Here is a 13,966-nt window from a genome sequence, read left to right on the forward strand (position 1 = left end):
CAGAACGGGTGTGTTGATTCTGTGACCTTTTCACATTTCCATATAGTAGTGCCACCTGCCCTTACAAGGTCCTGCCTCTTCTCTGGATTTAGGGGAAGATGAAGCCTCAACTGTTGTGATGCTGCTGGTTCTGCAGGGGTCTCATACTGACCTAGTAATTGTGGTTTGATACTTCAGAGTTACTTGGGATTCTGCAAGAGGATTCAGTGTTGAGTGGTACCACTAAACCCAAGTTTTTCTGATGTGTAATCTGCTGTATAAGTGGGTAATGTGTTTACAGACCATTTTAAATAAATAAATAAATAGTAAAGGCCTAAAAGAGGTCCACCTGGAAACATGGTGATATCTGACAACCCTGTTCTATGAAGATGATTGTAGCAGCTACATTAGTCAAGAGTCAGAGACAATTTCCAAACAGAGCCTCCCTTATTCTATTTTTCTATGCCAGTCTTGAGGCCCTGCGGGGTTCAATGTCCTCTTCTCTATAGGGGTCTCTGCAAACACCAGGACTAGAGTAACAATCTATGTAAGGTAAGAAGCCTTAGAGATAACATTAAACTACTCAGTAGCTGGTATTGGTTAAAACTTCTGGAGTCTGATACCAGGCAGTTTATTTCAGTTTATTTCTGTATTTAAGTACAGAACAACTTGGGGAAATGTTTCCTGGTGTTACACAATCCCATGGGCACAAAAAGACATAATTACATAAAAAAACTCTTCTCTAAGTACATGTCACTTCTTCCATGAAGGTGGGTTCTATCGCTAGGCTACATGTGTTATCTGAAGGGCCTAGGGGAGGAGCTGGTGTGCTCTCAGTCACTGAGCTAGCACAGAAGTTACCTAGGCTATTGACGACCTCTGGTTCTGCTGGGAAGCTTGGGGGAGTCCCTGGACATACATAGCACAGCAGTCATCTAGACTATTGGCCACCTCTGGTCCTGGTTGTGGGAGCTTGGGGGCAGCCAGATATGACCTGGTCCAACAGGTAGCACAGGGTTACCTAGGCCATAAAGCCTCCTCCACTCCCAGCCCTCTGGGCAGAAAACAGGCTACATCTCTTTTCCTTTGAAAGGACAATCAAGTGTGTTTAACATCCATTGTCTCCCTAATAATCTGTGAGCGCAGGGGCCTTTGTGATCCCAGTGCTTCTCCTTTGCTGCTACCCATGAGCCTGAGAGGTCTGGCATCCTCTTATGGGAGGCAGGCCCTGCCATATAGGACCTAATAGGACCAGTCCTATAAGGTCATAGGTATGTTGTCAAATCCCCTTAAGTCAGGTGACCCCAACATGCATCAGAAAACTTCTATAAAGACCATCGAGGGTCTAGGATACAACACAGGAATTTTCTAAAAACAAGGTGCACCTTGTTAACTCAAAATTAGTAGGTTTCCAAGGAATCCGTTCCTTCAGTTCTAGATTTGTTGGTTCTAAGAGATCTGTGATTTATCTTATGAGCCATCTCTGATGTAGAGCCAAAATTCTCTGAATCTCTGGAAGCCAAAAGCATTTTCTTTCCAACTCTCTCCATAGCTATCCATGTATAGTATCTAGCTCCTGAGCATTCTCCTCCTTCCTCAAGGAATCACCATCCCCTGCCTAGTTGAATCCAACGGGGACCACCCCCCAAAACGAAAGCCTCAATTATTTGACCCAGGAACTTGTACCCATTGTTCCTAGCTATTCTATTAAACTTCTCCCCATGTGCCAAATTTCAGGTGAAGGACTTAGTGGTGGCCAAGTGAAGGACACTGAAGCCTAAACTACTTGAGTTTGTGTATTGACTTTGCTGTTGACTATGGCTATTGGCAGGTTATTTCAGCTTGTGCCCTAGGGTTTGTTTTGTTTTTTGTTTTATAAAATAAAGCAAAGGTTCATACTTACTTGAAAACCTATTTGGAGGTGAGGGCTTACATCAGTACATGCATGTAGGAAACGCAATGGGACCATTACTACTGATGCAGAGGTTTTCAGAGTCCTCCGAGGAGAAAAAGAGGCTTCTTTTTCTGTGTGGCCATTGTGTCAAGTACAGACGTCAGTCAGTGCAACACCTGTAGTAGCCCTCTGGGCACCTTCTGGGCACATGACAGCATAAACTTCTGGAGGGCAAAGGGTCTTTTTAGAGCCGCCGCAGCTTCCCCACGTGGCAAAGGACCAGGAGCAAAAAAAGTTCAGGCAGTTCTGCTACAGAGTTGGTTTTGAAATGCAAATCTGTTCAAACACAGCCAACATACCAGGAAACTGAGCACTGAGTTTTATACTTAAGACAGGATTATGCATTTTAGAGACTAGACATGGAAAACTTCATTCCTTCCCTGGCCAAGCAGCACATGCTCTTTTTCAAACATCTGTCAGCTACTTCAGCTTACTATAACTGTCAACCCAATTCTGACAAGTTTTTTCTCAAGATTAACTGCCATATTACTATAGTATTTGCATACTTTCTAACATAATACCTAAGACAATTCTGATGTTGTTTTTTGTTTTGTTTTGTTTGTGTGTGTGTGCATGGAGAGGCCAGAGGTTGACAGAGTCTCTTGCTAAGCCTAGACGTACTCTAGGCCAGCTAGCTTGTTCCAGGGAACCCCTGTCTTGTTTCCTAATTGCTGGATTACAGATGGGCCAGCACATCCATTTGGCTTTTATGTAGATGCTAAGGACCCAAGCTCTAGTCTTCATACTTACGTGGCAAGTACTTTATCCAATAAGCTATCTCCCTGGGCCCACTCCTACATTTCCTATGTGTCACTGATATTTTAGGGTGCTATGTCCTTAATTCCAGTCTTCCAATAACTCTACTGGTTTTCACTGTGATTTTCACAGAGTGTGGTCATTTTAAGTACACCTCATTACAGCAGAAAGAACTGCATTTTCAATAGTCTTCTGGTTGATGGTGAACAAGACTTTCTCTTCTCCGTAGACACCTGACTCCTAAAACTGTAGTAACGAGTATACTTGTCATCCTAGGCTTTTAGGCTAACAGATCTGCCCACAGTTCAAAGTGCTAAATGTTAATTCATAATCAACTGCATGCCAGACACTGTGAAGCTGTGAAGACAGTGTGAATGAGAGGCAATGCTTGTACTGCTCTTCCACTCCAGTGAGCTATGTCTAGAGACAAACAGCTAGTATAATAGAGTGGGGCAGACGCCATTATAGAATGATACAAATTCTCTCCAAAAACAAAGACCTCTGAGAGAAAGTGCTTCTCTTTTCCCAGAGTTTTCCAAGGCTTCCCTGGCATGTCCCCTTTCCTGTCTCCTCACTCATGCTGAGTGTGTGAGCACTGAGCCAGGAAGCAGTAAAGAGAAGAGTTAAGATGGCACAGGTGGGAGGGACAAGGGCCCTGAGGGATGCGGGTAGAACAGCTCCGAAAAGGCCCCAAGGGGCACTGACTGGTCAGTGAGAGAGACTGCCAGCACACAGTATTCAGGGTCGCTTCATAGTCAAGTCCAGCTGGCTTTGTCTTCACTCAGCATTTAAGCTTCTTGCAGGGACTGCGTCTACTCCCTCTGCCTCCTCCATCAGACATGTTTCTTCACACACTAAGTTCTTGGGATTTCTACCATTTCCTCCTTCGGTTGCTTTCCCTCTGAAGCATTCCAGGAATACAACTCTAGTGGAAGCCCCTTCTGAATCCAAAGAATGGAAGGATACCAAGAAGAAAAGTTTCTTTTTTTTTCCTGCCATCTCTCTTTCTCCACTGTTACCTACTCACAACTTAACTCTCCACCTGATGTTCAAGATTACAACTTTAGCACCAAATCCAGAATATGTATGCATCCGTTGAGCCTACCAAATTTTCTCCTGTCATTCCAGGCTTCCAGCTTCACTCTAAATCCTACTTGTGCCCCCAATATAGTTTCTCCCACTCTTGCTATACTACCTCCTACTTACTTCCTATTGTATTGGTACCCCAACTAATAATTCAAGCAAACACTTAAGATTACTACATTTTGGTGTTAAGGAGCATGAGGGAGTGTCTGATGGGTGACAGTGATGGACTGAGGCCATTTGAAGTCACAGAGCCTGAGTCTCATCTTTGTCAGTGGGACATGAGCAAATAGTGCAAACGACTGGAGAATAAAGATGTTCTATTGTATGCAGGGAGATCCAGGGACACTACAGCCGGCAGTGCAGCGGGGAACATGGAAAGTAACTGCCTTTTAGGGACTGAGCTAGGGTGGCAGCTGAGAGAGATCAGACTTGACGAGCTTTGTAGGAAGAGGGGAAATGCCTGTAAACTCTGCAAAACCAACATTGATGAAGGAGGATGAAGCAAAAAAAAAAAAAAAAAAAAAAAATTACTGTGTCTATCCCTATTACAAAATAAAAAAAAATAAAAAAAAATTGAGGTTCAAGGTCTCCCCCCAAAAATATAGTCAAGATGAGATAACCTGGTCACTAGTTTTCTCCCCAAATAAAAAGACCAAGACTGGCTGTCCTCGGAATCTGAGGGAAAAAGCTCTATCTCAGCTCTATCTCCTCAGATGACATGGGAGGACTCTTGACTATACCAGCCACTATATCAGTCACCCACTTCTTTAACCTCTCTACTAGATCCTGCCTCTGCTCTCCTTATAACACTCATGGGTAACCAGGAGCAAAAGATTCTACATAATTATCAATCCAAGCAAAGATTATGCTCCAGGCCCTTGGAAGGGTTTGTGGCACCCTGACATCCCTAGAATCTCTCCTCCTCTTGTCCTTTCACCATCAGGAACAATGAGATCCAAACTTCATCATTACAGGATGGCAGAAACTCCACAGTCCGACTTCACCTTCCAATGCCCAGCCTTCTTCTTAGAGATGGCCAGTGCTGGCTGACACTAGTGTCTGGGCCCATGTATCTTCTGGCCCTCCTGGGCAATGCAACACTTCTGGCAGTGATCCAAATAGACTCTATGCTGCATCAGCCCATTTTCTACCCCTGGCCACACTGGCAGCTACTGACCTGGCTTAGCCACAGCTATAGCCCCACGGTTGCTGGCTGCGCTGTGGCGCAGGCCCCGACCTGCACAATGTACTGCATGCCTAAGCCAGCTGTTCTTCGTACGTGCGCTGACTGCTGTGGAATCGGGTACTTTTGGCCATGGCCTGTGACTGCGCTGTGGCAGCGGGGCGCCCACTATACTACCCTATCTTGGTTACTAAAGCCTGTTTGGGCTATGCAGTCTTGGCACTGACACTGAAAGCTGTGGCTATTGTAGTGCCTTTTCCTCTGCTGGTGGCACGAGTTGAGCATTTCCATGCCAAGATCATACATCACGCCTACTGCGCACGTGGCAGTCGTAGAGCTAGTGGTGCTTAACACATGGGTCATCAACTTGTAGGGCTAGCACTTTCACAGGCTGTGTCTGCTATAGATATTCCGGGCACTGCTGGATCTCACGGGCTCACTGCCCATGCTGGGCTTCAGCTGCCTACCCGGGAGGCCCGGGCAAAGGCCTTAGGTACATGGAGTTCTCAATCTGTGTCGCCCTGGCTTTCTGCGTGCCTGGACTGTTCTTCTACATCACACACCACTTTGGTTGTCACAGTGCCCCAAAGCCAGTTACACCCTTTTATCCAACGTCTATTTGCTGCTGCCACCTGCCCTCAACCCCTCATCTATGGGGCCACACCAAGCAGATCAGGGACTGACTCTTACAAATGTTCAAATTCAGAAAAAAAAAAAAAGCAATTTTAATGGACAGTGGGCCTTGGGGTAAACCGGGTAGGAGGACTCTCTTGGCGCAAAACCTGTAGTCTGGGAATATGGGTTATGCTACCTCTGTCCTATACATGCATAAAGCTCTGAGGAGTATTGGCTGTGAAGCCCTTAGAATGTATAGCACTGGTACCTGTAGACTTTGGCCTAGCAATCCATGTCTGCTTGAAGGAAGCAAGGCAGGGGCTACACATTACCATGCAGAGATAGCAAGGAGATGAAGGAACTAATTGAGATCCTTAGAGCTAGTCTAGTCCAGAATGTCCCTTTCCAGCCTCCACCCCATCATTTCAACCCAAGTCTCCTACTACGCTTCTTACATGTCCAGGTACTTGCTGGAGTTGCAGCCCTCTCTGTACCTGCAGTCACATTCTATTTCCAGCCTATTCTAAAGGCTGGTACACAAACTTACTCTCCACATTGCAAAAATCTGAGAAATGTATCCTCTAGTGCCAATTAAGCCAGAATATGGCACTGAAGACACTCCCAACCAAAGAATTCTCTTGGTCGACTCATACTCCAACCAAAGACTATTCATGGAGATGACCTAGAACCCCTGCACAGATGTAGCCCATGGCAGTTTAGTGTCCAAGTGGGTTCCATAGTAATGGGAAGAGGGACTGCCTCTGACATAATCTGATTGGCCTGCTCTTTGATCACCTCCCCCTGATGGGGGAGCAGCCTTACCAGGCCACAGAAGATGACAATGCAGCCACTCCTGAGGTGATCTGATAGACTAGGATCAGAAGGAAGGAGAGGAGGACCTCCCCTATCAGTGTACTTGGGGAGGGGCAAGCGTGAAGAAGGGGGAGGGAAGGTGGGACCGGGAGGGGAGGAGGGAGGGGCTTATGGGGGGATACAAAGTGAATAAACTGTAATTAATAATAAAAAAAAGAATTCTCTTGGTCATGTGTGTAATTACTACTTCATCTTCTCTCAGTTCCAACAAAGACCCCCAAAACTGTAGCCACTTCTTTCTCTGGGGCTGTGACTTTGAGAGTCAAAGGTCCAACTAAAAAGAAAGCTGATATCTAAAAGGTCAAGTCATTATGATCACTTGTCAACCTGACCTTTTTTGTACCCTCAGCCAAGAACGTGAAATCCCTCAATAAAACCCCCATCAGCATCCCTATCTGTCCTGCTCACTGTCACTAGCAGCATGTGATACTGGTGCAATATGACGAAATGGAAATATGCTGCTAGTGCAGCTGCCCAAGCGGAGATATTAAACAGGAAGTGGCACAGTGTTGCCCAATGGAGGAATTCATTTTCAGCTAAGGCTGGACAATGGAAAGAATGTTTAATACACAGGGAGTCAAAGCTGTAAGGTCAGAGAAAATTAAAGTCATAACCACAGTCTTGGGGCAGTTACAGAGACCTGAAGCAAGCACAACACATCTGGTTGCTCAGAGCTGGGCCAAGCACCATGGGACACCACACAGAGGAGGTAGCTTCAGAACTGAAGGACAACTGTCATTCGTAGGGCCAAATAGGGTCTCATTTGAGCCCTAAAAACAGGAAGAGGTACCTAAAATTGTCTGCATGACTTCAAGTAAGATCACACTGAATCTGACTGGGTAAAGTGGTTCTCACAACCTTCCTAATGCTGCTATCTGTCAATAATAGTTCTTCATGTTTTGGTACCCTTAACCACAAAATTATCTCTGGCTACTTCATAGCTGTAATTTTGCTACTCTTATGAATTGTAATGTAAATGTCTTTAGAGACAAAAGGTTTGCAAATGGGGTCATGACCCCCAAGTTGGGAACCCCTGGTTGAGTCAATCATTTATGAGTTCAGTCATTCTCAAAACTAATCTTTTTCATGCAGTTCTAAGTTTAAAAGCACTCCACAAAATGGTTTTATAGAAAACTAACAAAACTCTAGTCCTAGAGCTGGAAGAGATGGCTCAGTGGGAAAAATCCTTGCCTGGAAGCATGATGGCCTCCGTTCAGATTCCCAGCACCCACATAAAATCCAGGTACAAATCTCGAAGTCCAGTACTGAAAAGGAGGACCAAGGGGAGACAGGTAGGTCACTGAAGCCCATCAGTGAGCTCCATGTTCAGCAAGAGGCTGTCACAAAAGACAAGGTGGAGAATGACAGAGGAAGACACCCAACTTCAGCTCTGGCTCCTCCACACACGCGTATGCACACACAGACTCTGACGTATCACAAGATAGCCTTCTCCTTCTCTTAAGAGATTTCTCTTTGATCGATCTATTCTGAGAAAATAACTGAGATATGAACAAACATGTATGGCAGTAGGATATTTATTACATTATTATAAAGAAATATAAAGGAATTCCTGGGCGATGATCCCATGTCACACATACATACACACACACCATTTTCCCCTCTGATACATGGAAAGGGAAATCATGTGCAACCAATGTACATGAGCAATGAGTGCTACCATACCACCATGGGGAAGATAAGGCACCTTCAACTCTTAGCTGTGCACAGTTCTCCCAAGGTCGCTTGTTTCAAAGCTGTGTGCTCAGAATGTTTTTCCTTCAAGCCAAAAATCTAACACATTTGTGTTTTGTTGATGTTTCATACATAACTACCACATGGTCTATTCAGAAAGCTTTGCCAGCATATCCTCATTCTTCATAACCTGAGAATTAACTATATGCCCACAGCTCATCACCTATACTTTCAAAATAAATAATCTCTGTAGAAACATTTCTTTCCATAACTTTGGCCCAAATCCTAACCCCAACAATCATGATCCTATTTATAGCCTTTATTTTAAATGTTCATATATTTAACTGAAAAAATGATATGTTTGAAGCCGAAGGAATCCAACGATCTCTTCTGGCCCCAACTTGCACCAGGTACACACACATGATACACAGACATACATGTAGGCAAAACACCCATAAACATTAAAAACTACATCTCTAATACCAAAGATGGTATTGTGTGAGGAGCTTGCCAAATAGGCACAAAAAAGAAGCAGCTTGGTTTCAGCTGTCTTAAGAAACCTGGGGTTTCTCACTTGGGACTGTTGTGGCTTCTCTTGTACCCTGCCCACTTCCTTCTCCTAAGCCACATGTATTTCTCTCATTTCACTGAAGTGAGCAAGCAATACCAAAAGGAGCTGCTGTTCAGTAATAAGAGCTGGACCCTAGATATGTTGTGAACCACTTGCTGTGTGTTGCTGGCTAATTAATTTTACTGACCTTTTCTTCACTATAAAATGAAACAATACCTGCTCCAGAAAAGAAGCTGGGCACAGTGATGCACTCATAATCCCAGCATCCAACCCAAAGGCTAAGGCAGGAAGATGGCTTCAAGTTCTGGCCAGCTTGTACCTACATAATGAGTTCAGAGCCATTCTTGATTACACAGTGAGACCCTGTCTCAAAAACAAACACAAAACAAAAACAAGAGATTCCTAAAAGGATCATCTAAGATAATACATTCAGTGTCGGATATAGACCCCTAGTACTGAAGGTTTCAAGCATCTCACATTAATTCCTCTCTTAGAAACAGGACCAAGTGTCTGTCAACCATCTGCTCAAAGACCTGGCACCTGTGCATTAGTACTATCTGAGAAGACGTACCTTCTCATGAGACCAACTGCACCTCCTTTTGGAATGGTTTCCTGAGAACAATTTCCCACCACAGCAGTACCCCTCTGTATGGCATCACACATGCCACCTCAAGCTGGCTCAGACGACAGTTCAGGACAACATTTGCCTCTAGGTCAAGCTGAAACAGAACACTTAGACAAGAGACCCCAGAGGACCTCAAAAACAGTACAGACAAGGTATGAAGTAGGAAAATGATTACTAAAAAATTCTAAAGTGATTTCTTTTAAAGAGTCATTCTTCTCCAACAAAACACTGAGATCTCTGGACAAAGACACAAGGGAGAAGATGAGTAATAACTGGAGTGGGAAAGGAAACTACTCCACACAAATCAGCCTACGACAGGAATGGAGCATAAGAAAATCTTCATGTTTACCGGGGTAATTCTGGCTTCCTGAAAATTCCTGCCAGTTACTAAGGAAACATAATCCCATTTATATCTTACTCTCCATGTTACCATCACTCAGCCGAATACCCTCCTACACACACCTGCTTTCTACTGCATTTATAACCCAGTCATTAATAACTGGTTTCAATCAAGGAGCTTTTAAAAGTTAGGATTCCAGGCATACCCCAGATGAATTAAATCAGAATTTGTTAGGAGATAGGTATCAGCAATTTTAGATCTCCCAGGTGATTTACAGGTTAAGAATTCCTGGGTTTTTATTGTTGTTGGCACCGTTGTTGTTCTTTACATATTTGTTTTTCAGTGCAAGCCTTGATCTATACTTCCATGTCCGTCGGGACCCCAATGAAACCTCAAAGAGAAGTAAACTACACCTAAATTAGACAGCAGTTACTCTAGTAAAGGAGTTAGAAAGAGAAGTGGTCCTACCCTGTTTCCTTAAAAAAAAAAAAAAAAAAACTCAAACCAAGAACAACAGATAAGGAGAGACTGAGACAGACAGAACGTGTTGCATTTCCCTCCCCCAAAGCACTGGAATGACCACTCCAGGCTGAGGCAGAAGACCATGAGGCAGGACTGTAAAAGAAAAAAAGAGTGAAAAAAGGAGTGAAGAAAGAGGGGAGCATCTCTATGCTGTTCAAGGACAGGATAGGACAGGACAAGGCAGGGCAGGGCAGGAACAGAAGGAAAAATAAAAAGGCAAAGAGTAATAAAAAGAAAGAAACGGGAAAGCAAAATTAAAAAACTGTAAATATTATGACTCACAGGCTGCAATGACGCTAGCAAAGGTATGTGCTCTCTGTATCCAAGACTCTATCATCCATCAGGACCTCTATGACCTCATGCTAAAGTAGGTCACAGACCAAGGTAGGTGGGCCTTTAGCCCTGGGCAGCTTGGGGTCCCTGCAGCAGCCACTACCTTGCCCAACCCCTCCCACTCCCTGCCATGCTGGTCAGTACCCCCCACCTGCTAACACTGGATGAAGCAGATGCCACTTGGGCCCTCATCAAGGATAAAGTAGGTAAAGTAAGGATGCTCTGGAGGAAGTGGCAAAGTGTGACCAGGCTGGGTCTTAAGTGGTTTTTGTATAGGAAGAGGTGGGAAATCTTAAGACAATAGTAGCAGTGGCAATTGACATATAAAAGCCACTTGAATGAGTGAATGATGGGTGAATGAACAGTAACTAACTTAAGATGAACACCAAAATCCGTAAAAGGAAAAAGGAAAAAAACTGTGTTATTTCCACATTTAAACTATCATCTTAGAGCAGCATCCACAAGACTGAAAGCAACCTTCGTGGCATTAATTCCCGTGACTTGGGAAAAGGCTTACCACATAAGCAAGGGAGGCAGAAATACAAGAGCAAAGGGTATTCTCAAAATTAAGAGCAACTGGTTTCAACGGCACCGAAGTCTGTGCCTACACTAGATCTTCTAAATTACAGTAAACATAAATGAAGTCTTCCACTATAGAAATGAGGGAAAAAAAAAAAAAAAAAAAAAAACCTTTCTCCTTATCTCAGTGAATAACTTGAGGCAGAGATACACAGGGTAAGCTCAGCAACTTCAAGCAGAATGGGGCACCTTTGAATGCCCTGATTTCTTTCTTTCAATACTAGAGGCCAGCACTTCAAAACATGCTTTGCTACAAAATAAGAGCAGAGCAGTTTTAGGGGTCATTGGGTGAATTCAGTGTAGGAGTACAGATATGTGGGATCTGGGGGATAAAATGTAGAACTTGGAACTTTTGTGTGGCCGTGCTCTCAAGCATAACTGAGAGCCAGAAGGCTCAGCCAATGAAACTTTATGAAACTTTGAATGGGTCAAAACTGTAACAGCTAAGTTACAAACTACTAAAGACAATCTTATCGTGTTCCCAGGTACTCTCTAGAACTGATCACCAAGCACACAAAACTTAGACAAAAACAAGAAATAAGGACAAACCTAAGAAACTAGACACCCTAAATGGATACTAGAACAATACAAAGATTAGGAACCTTTCTCTTTCTCTCTCTCACCACACACACACACACACACACACACACACACACACACGAAAAACTATCTTTATAGTAGCTAGGGTAGAAAGCACATGAGGTAACTGACTGCTGCCATCAGATTGGACATTATAAGCCTACATCTGTGTATCCATTTTTCACTAATAGTATCCATATAAACCATCACCTAGCCATGACCTTTGAAGAGTCCTTCTTTCCACATCCATGAAGAGAACTGGTTCTGTGACTTCCGCTAGTTCCCCTTATTTATAGTTCAAGAACTAAAATCGTGTTTGCTTGCAGTTACTGCAACAGCCTTAAGTTATCTCTTCCCTGCTGTTATCTCTTCCCTGCTGTAGGCCTATTAAAATCAGCTCTCTCCTTCCTGGTCCCGTCTTCCTACCCAGGGCCTACAAGTGGCTTCCCATTGGCCTCAGAATAAAACAGTTATTTGTAAAAGGCATACACTGATGACTTCCCATATCCTAGTTTCCTGTGTGCCTTTCCTTTTCCTACCTTAAATGCAAGCAATGAAATTATGTGTTCCTGAATGTGCATGACTCGAAGGTTCAGGGGTTTTTCCCCTTCTGCCAGGAATGCCTTACTGCCCAATCTGTTAATTCCTTCAAAGCTCAAGTATTGCCACCTAGGAAATTTCTTTGACCATCTTTCTATCAAAGACAAAGGCTTGTCTTTGCCCACTTGTCCTTGCCCACATCCTGCTATTACTTTACTTAACTAACTACTGTTCACATTTTTTGTCTCCTCCAATAGCCCAAGCTACATTAGGATAAAAACAGTCTCTTCCTTTCGTGTATCCAAATATCTGCCATAATTTGCCACAAAATAAGATACTCAGGTTTTACTATAGGAGGGAACTAGGAAACAAGTGTGGATCTGTGTATACTGTAGCAATGTACTTGAACAGTGAAGTGGTGGGAAGGTCAGGTTAGACAACACAATTTACCCTCTGACCTTAACTCAGCCCCTGACTTGTAAACTGGCCACCTGCAGGTCATCGAGGAGCGTTTGGGGTCCAATGTAGTGGCAGTACCTTTCCTCTCGGATGCAGCCTACTATGATCTACTGGGCGTGCTAGTGAAACAGTCCCGTCCAGCCCACACCCGCCTGGCTTTGCCAGGCCGACAGGGCCGAAGGGCACTGAAATCAGTAGGGCTGCTACCAAATCTTCTAGAACAGGCAGGGTCTGAGGGTGTCTTTGCCCACTGCACTCGAGAATACTCACCAAATGGCCGAGCTGAGATAGCCTATGAAGAAATGCGAATGTTGGATGGTCAGCCCTGCCGGATCCGCCTACATATGGGAGGTCTGCGCAAGAAGGTTGCCTTCCTGCTGCTACCGCCAGGGCAGGTGAGCCTACAGCAGAATCTTCCCTGGCTCCGGAGCACCCACAGCATCTACGTCATCTACCAGGTCTTCTCCTGCACCTGGCTGCAGCTAGGGCTACTGCCTACAGCCCGTGAGCCCCAGCTGCTCCGGTTACAGCGGTCACTACCTATTGCTTTCTCCTGCCTCAAGTTTTCACTGCAGCCCAAGGGTGTGCTGGGACCACAGAAGTCTCTGACCAAAGATCCATTGCCCCAAGGAGCCACCTGGGTTAGACCTAGCCTTAGCATCTTATCAACTCTGGCTCCCACATCAGTACCTGCTGACACCCCTGAAGCTGCTGACAATGTATCTCCACCCGTCACAGACCCCCCTACACCACCTCCCCAAGAAGGGCCAGAAAGCAGACCCACCAGATTCTCCTATAAGGCTCGGAACCCCTTCAGGAGGGGCCCCTATATGCTTTCAGGTACTGCTAAAGGAAATGAAGACGAGGGATGCGAAAGGCCATTGGAGAGAGAGGGTGCAGGGAATATAACCCAGGAATGGGTTCAGCAGCCCAGAATTTGTACAAGACCCTCATAGAGGACTGAGGGAGCCCAGGGAGGGTGAGGTGGAAGCATGGCCCTGGTAGCGGGAGGGGGAGGGTGGGTAACGGAGAATCAGAGGGAGGGACTAGGGAGGAAGACCAGGGCATGAGTCAAGCTGTGACTATCCCCAACCCTAGCAGAGAACTGGCTCTTCAGCCCCCGCAACCCCCCACCAGGAGCCCAGGGTGGGGGCCCCGGGGACCCCGACCGGCACTCCATGTCCCTGCCCCTGCTGCAGGGTCTGTCCTCGGAGTTCGACAGCGACGAATGAAGCTGAGACAAGAGATGCAGGGGGCAAGGCCCCTAAGATCTGGCATAC

At 45.0% G+C, this 13,966-nt stretch overlaps 2 protein-coding genes across 2 annotated transcripts; both read left to right on the forward strand.

Moving 5' to 3' along the window:
• The first annotated feature begins 4,723 nt into the window (after positions 1-4,723).
• LOC129669246 (olfactory receptor 52W1) lies at positions 4,724-5,746 on the forward strand. Its single transcript, XM_055597413.1, is given in 10 exon segments — positions 4,724-4,802; positions 4,805-4,915; positions 4,918-4,950; positions 4,953-5,079; positions 5,081-5,275; positions 5,277-5,326; positions 5,329-5,463; positions 5,466-5,552; positions 5,555-5,615; positions 5,617-5,746. Coding segments are annotated over 10 exon segments (1,008 nt in total).
• Positions 5,747-10,659: 4,913 nt separating this feature from the next.
• Positions 10,660-13,918, forward strand: CUNH11orf42 (chromosome unknown C11orf42 homolog). Its single transcript, XM_055597381.1, has 3 exons — positions 10,660-10,731; positions 12,725-13,526; positions 13,785-13,918. Exons 1-3 carry the CDS (start codon positions 10,660-10,662, stop codon positions 13,916-13,918), a joined length of 1,008 nt encoding a protein of 335 aa, XP_055453356.1.
• The last annotated feature ends 48 nt before the right edge of the window (positions 13,919-13,966 follow it).

The sequence above is a fragment of the Psammomys obesus genome, unplaced genomic scaffold, assembly GCF_907164565.1.
Source record: "Psammomys obesus unplaced genomic scaffold, mPsaObe1.curated_primary_1811, whole genome shotgun sequence".
In the NCBI taxonomy this organism is placed as follows: Eukaryota; Metazoa; Chordata; class Mammalia; order Rodentia; family Muridae; genus Psammomys; species Psammomys obesus.

Excerpts from the sequence above, each read along its gene's own strand:
- CUNH11orf42 (XM_055597381.1), top strand. The coding sequence starts at position 10,660 with ATGCTGGTCAGTACCCCCCACCTGCTAACACTGGATGAAGCAGATGCC. Across the intron at positions 10,732-12,724 it reads GGGCCCTCATCAAGGATAAA|GTCATCGAGGAGCGTTTGGG; the intron begins GTAGGTAAAGTA and ends GGCCACCTGCAG. Across the intron at positions 13,527-13,784 it reads GGGCCCCTATATGCTTTCAG|CAGAGAACTGGCTCTTCAGC; the intron begins GTACTGCTAAAG and ends CCCCAACCCTAG.